Source organism: Vitis riparia, chromosome 10 (assembly GCF_004353265.1).
Source record: "Vitis riparia cultivar Riparia Gloire de Montpellier isolate 1030 chromosome 10, EGFV_Vit.rip_1.0, whole genome shotgun sequence".
NCBI lineage: Eukaryota > Viridiplantae > Streptophyta > Magnoliopsida > Vitales > Vitaceae > Vitis > Vitis riparia.
Window position 1 is genome coordinate 19,276,677 of NC_048440.1, and position 4,874 is coordinate 19,281,550.

A 4,874-nucleotide genomic window follows, 5' to 3' on the forward strand; every position below is an offset into this window, starting at 1 on the left:
TGATATGACATAATAATCTATTTAATAACGATAAAAAATAATTTGTTTATTAAATTGATTATATTAATTGGTTTGAATTTAGCTCAATGTAATTATATTCTATCAAAATCCATGAAAAAAAAAAAGGTTTCAATCAAAGACTTCGGAAGACGTTGTTACCGGGGCATGCTTCACATTTTCTCTCTGTCAAACTTTGTCTCCTTTATATAAGCAAAGACTTCGGAAGACGTTCTTACCGGGGCATCCTTCACATTTTCTCTCTGACAAAATGTGAACGCCATTAATTCCTTCCTTATGACTTTGCTGATGAGAACATTATACATGAACTAGCAAGCACTTCACCGAAGTGTGAGAGTTGTTTTTGGTTACCATGAGAAGGCCAAGTGTGAGACCTGTGTCTCTCTTACTTACCTGTTTTTGGTTTGTGTTCGGCTGTTCTGCCATAGACACCATTACATCCACCCACTTCATCAAAGACCCTGAAACTATAGTCTCCAGTGGAAGGGTTTTCAAACTGGGTTTCTTTAGCCTTGATGGTTCAAGTAATCGGTATGTTGGAATCTGGTACAACACCACTTCACTGCTCACTATCATATGGGTAGCCAACAGGGACAGACCCCTCAATGATTCTTCCGGTGTTCTCACCATATCTGAAGATGGTAATATTCAAGTTTTGAATGGCCGGAAGGAGATTCTGTGGTCATCCAATGTTTCAAACCCCACAGGAGTCAATTCAAGTGCCCAGCTTCAGGATTCTGGAAATCTTGTTCTGCGAGATAACAACGGGGTGAGCGTATGGGAGAGTTTGCAAAACCCTTCTCACTCATTTGTGCCACAGATGAAAATTAGTACTAACACACGTACGGGTGTGAGAAAAGTACTGACATCATGGAAATCTTCCTCGGATCCATCCATGGGAAGCTTCACTGCAGGAGTTGAACCTCTAAACATCCCTCAAGTTTTCATCTGGAATGGAAGTCGGCCATATTGGCGTAGTGGTCCATGGGATGGTCAGATCTTGACGGGAGTAGACGTGAAATGGATTACTCTTGATGGGCTTAATTTTGTTGATGATAAAGAAGGTACCGTTTATATAACTTTTGCTTACCCGGATTCAGGTTTCTTCTATGCCTATGTCTTGACTCCTGAAGGAATACTAGTGGAAACATCCAGGGATAAAAGGAATGAGGATTGGGAAAGAGTATGGAAGACCAAGGAGAATGAGTGTGAAATTTATGGCAAGTGCGGGCCATTTGGACACTGCAACTCGAGGGACTTACCAATTTGTAGCTGTTTGAAAGGGTATGAGCCAAAGCATACACAGGAATGGAACAGAGGGAATTGGACTGGTGGATGTGTGAGGAAGACGCCATTGCAATGTGAGAGAACCAAAAATGGCAGTGAAGAGGCCAAAGTAGATGGGTTTCTCAAGTTAACAAACATGAAAGTGCCAGACTCTGCAGAGCAGTCATATGCTCTTGAAGATGATTGCAGACAGCAATGCTTGAGGAATTGTTCCTGTATAGCTTATTCATATCATACAGGCATCGGGTGTATGTGGTGGAGTGGAGATTTAATCGACATACAAAAACTGTCTAGCACAGGGGCACATCTTTTCATCCGCGTTGCACATTCAGAACTAAAACAAGGTAATATATTCTAGCTGCCTTTACCCGTCTTGCTCCCCATCTCTCCCTGTAATCCAGTCCTCACGTTTATTACATTCTAGTCTATGTTTCTTATTTACATTTTTGTAATTTTTTTTACAGCCATTTTCATTATCATAAATTTTTAAATTCTGAAGAGATGTAGAATTTGTAATCTGATATTAAAATTTGTAGTCAGTTTAATTCTTGTCTTGATTTACAGATAGAAAGAGAGGCGCGAGAGTAATTGTTATTGTTTCAGTGATTATAGGGACAATTGCCATTGCCCTCTGCACTTACTTCTTAAGGAGGTGGATTGCCAAACAAAGAGGTAATCTGCTAATGTACAATAGTTTAGCGTGCTAGGATATGTTTCAAGTTATTTTCCAGAAATGACTCACAACCATGTTCTGAATCAGCAAAGAAGGGGAAAATTGAAGAGATATTATCCTTCAACAGAGGAAAATTTTCTGATCCCAGTGTCCCTGGAGACGGTGTGAATCAAGTCAAACTTGAAGAGCTGCCACTGATCGATTTTAATAAGCTTTCAACTGCAACAAACAATTTCCATGAGGCCAATAAGCTGGGGCAGGGTGGTTTTGGTCCTGTATACAGAGTAATGATGCCTGTTCCTCTAGACCTTTGTGAGGTAATGTATGTGTTGAACAATGAGTTACTAATTTGCTTCTTGTTGCAGGGAAAATTGGCAGGAGGACAAGACATAGCAGTGAAAAGACTTTCAAGAGCATCTACACAAGGGCTAGAAGAGTTTATGAATGAGGTGGTGGTGATTTCTAAACTCCAACACAGGAATCTTGTTAGACTATTTGGCTGCTGCATTGAAGGAGACGAGAAGATGTTGATCTACGAGTTCATGCCGAATAAGAGCTTGGATGCTTCTCTCTTTGGTTAGATCATACAATTGCCCTCACTATTTATCATCAGTCATGACAAATTATATCCACGGAATAAAACTCTATTTTTGTACGAATTATTAATTGTCTTTAATATTTTGGTTTTTCCCTGTGATGTCATACATTCAGATCCTGTCAAGCGGCAGTTATTAGATTGGAGGACACGGTTCAAGATTATTGAAGGAATTGGCCGAGGCCTTCTTTACCTTCACAGAGATTCTAGATTACGAATTATCCATAGAGACCTCAAGGCAGGTAATATTTTATTGGATGAAGACTTGAATCCTAAAATTTCAGATTTTGGTATGGCCAGAATATTTGGAAGCGATCAAGATCAAGCCAATACTAAAAGGGTTGTTGGAACATAGTAAGTATCTAATCTGTACCAAGTCCAATTTCCCTTAAATTAATTACCTAAATGATCTCCCATTATTTACATCTATGTCAACGACCAAATGTAGTGGCTATATGTCTCCCGAGTATGCAATGCAAGGACGATTTTCAGAAAAATCAGATGTCTTCAGCTTTGGAGTACTTTTGTTAGAGATTGTGAGTGGGAGAAAGAATAGTAGCTTTTACCATGAGGAGTATTTTACCCTTTTGGGATATGTAAGTACCATAAATATTCTTCATCACCTCAGTCATGTAAAACTCCATGATTGTCTTCCAATGAATATTGTTGGACTCAAGTTTACATTTATGGTGTGTGAATATTTTCAGGCATGGAAACTGTGGAAGGAAGACAATATGAAAACATTAATAGATGGAAGTATATTAGAAGCATGCTTCCAAGAGGAGATATTGAGATGTATACATGTGGGACTGTTATGTGTACAAGAATTGGCTAAAGACAGGCCATCCATTTCAACTGTTGTGGGAATGATTTGTAGTGAAATCGCACATCTTCCACCCCCAAAGCAACCTGCATTTACTGAGATGCGGAGTGGCACAGATACAGAATCCTCCAATAAAAAGTGTTCCCTAAACAAAGTCAGCATTACCATGATTGAGGGTCGCTAGCATGCCATGCTGCAATATTAATGTTTGATCCTTTTTTTCTTTAGTATATTATTCAACTCAAGAACTCTAGTTGAGATCCCTAAAAATATAAACTTGTGCGCCTTTAATTATCTTATGAAGTTATTGTAATTTTCAGTAAAGCAATGCATATCAAGTATCTTTCCTTCGTTTTTCCCCTATAATAAAGTTAATATTAAATGCTTTTAAGTTAATTTCATTTAGGTCCTCAAAGTTCCGGCTAAATATGTATAGCCTCATAAGTTAGAAATTTCATAAAATACCTATCTTATTTTTTTTTCATTTTTTATTTTTATTCACCTCCCAAGTTAAAAATTTCATAAAATATCTTTCATATATATTCTTTTTTTTTTTCACTCAAAATATAGGAGGTTTATGATGGAATTTCAAACTTTTTTTTTTTTTTTTTTACTCGTCTCCCCTATGAGTATGAAATTTCATTAAATACATTTCTTATCATTTTCATTTTTTTATTTTCCCTTATAAGTTTGAAATTTCATCAAATCCCATTTCAAACCTACTAGGGAGACATATAATGAAATTTCAAACAAAAGGTTTACAATAAACCTTACCCAACCATAGGGGCAAGTTCACCCCTTATTAATACATACATACATATGTATATATACAAAAGTCATCATATAAATAATTAAATGAAAATTTTTCATTTAATTGATTACCAAAAATATAAAAATTATTATCATAATTTTCTTCATAGTTCTTTTTAATATTAATATTAATTAAATATCACAAAATTATACATATATCATAATTTATTTTAAATCATTTAATATAATTGAATTAAATGGAACATAATTTTAATATTAAATATATTTTAAAATTAGACATATTATAATCAAACATCACAATATTATTATCGAATAATATTTAGTGTAATTTAATAATAAATGTACGCTTATTAAATTCATATTTTTTACCAACACATATAATATTATTATCAAATATAATAAATTATAGCATACATATATTAGTTTCTATTAAAATATCTATTATTACTTATTATATCATTTTTAGGGATTTTTTCAACATTTTCAATAATTTTAATCAATTTTCGTCGTATCACATAGTCCTTAGTGGGCTCCTCAACACCATGTGCTCCTTAGTGAATTTCTCAATACCATGTGCTCCTCAATTATTTTCTTAATACTTTAAGAAAATGTGATCCTCTATCATGAACAAAGTTCAAAATTTTTGGAAGTTTCAAATCAAACATATAGAATTTTTACTCAAAACTTAGGCTTGTTAATTCCTTTTT

General features: G+C 34.9%; 1 protein-coding gene across 2 annotated transcripts; it reads left to right on the forward strand.

Moving 5' to 3' along the window:
• Positions 1–248: 248 nt before the first annotated feature.
• Positions 249–3,749, forward strand: LOC117922880 (G-type lectin S-receptor-like serine/threonine-protein kinase At1g11330). Of its 2 annotated transcripts, none has more exons than XM_034841077.1 (7): positions 249–1,649; positions 1,870–1,977; positions 2,066–2,262; positions 2,344–2,554; positions 2,690–2,927; positions 3,022–3,169; positions 3,281–3,749. In XM_034841077.1, the coding sequence occupies exons 1-7, from the start codon at positions 371–373 to the stop codon at positions 3,578–3,580; spliced, it is 2,481 nt and encodes an 826-aa protein (XP_034696968.1). In that variant the 5' UTR covers positions 249–370; the 3' UTR covers positions 3,581–3,749. The 2 variants fall into 2 exon arrangements, with proteins under 2 accessions (XP_034696968.1, XP_034696969.1); XM_034841078.1 differs by having other exon boundaries at positions 1,909–1,977.
• Positions 3,750–4,874: the final 1,125 nt, after the last annotated feature.

What these genes read in the sequence shown, in the direction of transcription:
- LOC117922880 (XM_034841077.1), top strand. Translation starts at nt 371, where the DNA reads ATGAGAAGGCCAAGTGTGAGACCTGTGTCTCTCTTACTTACCTGTTTT. An exon ending in GTGGATTGCCAAACAAAGAG is followed by an intron (nt 1,978 to 2,065) that starts GTAATCTGCTAA and finishes GTTCTGAATCAG; the next exon opens with CAAAGAAGGGGAAAATTGAA. An exon ending in GTTTTGGTCCTGTATACAGA is followed by an intron (nt 2,263 to 2,343) that starts GTAATGATGCCT and finishes TTCTTGTTGCAG; the next exon opens with GGAAAATTGGCAGGAGGACA.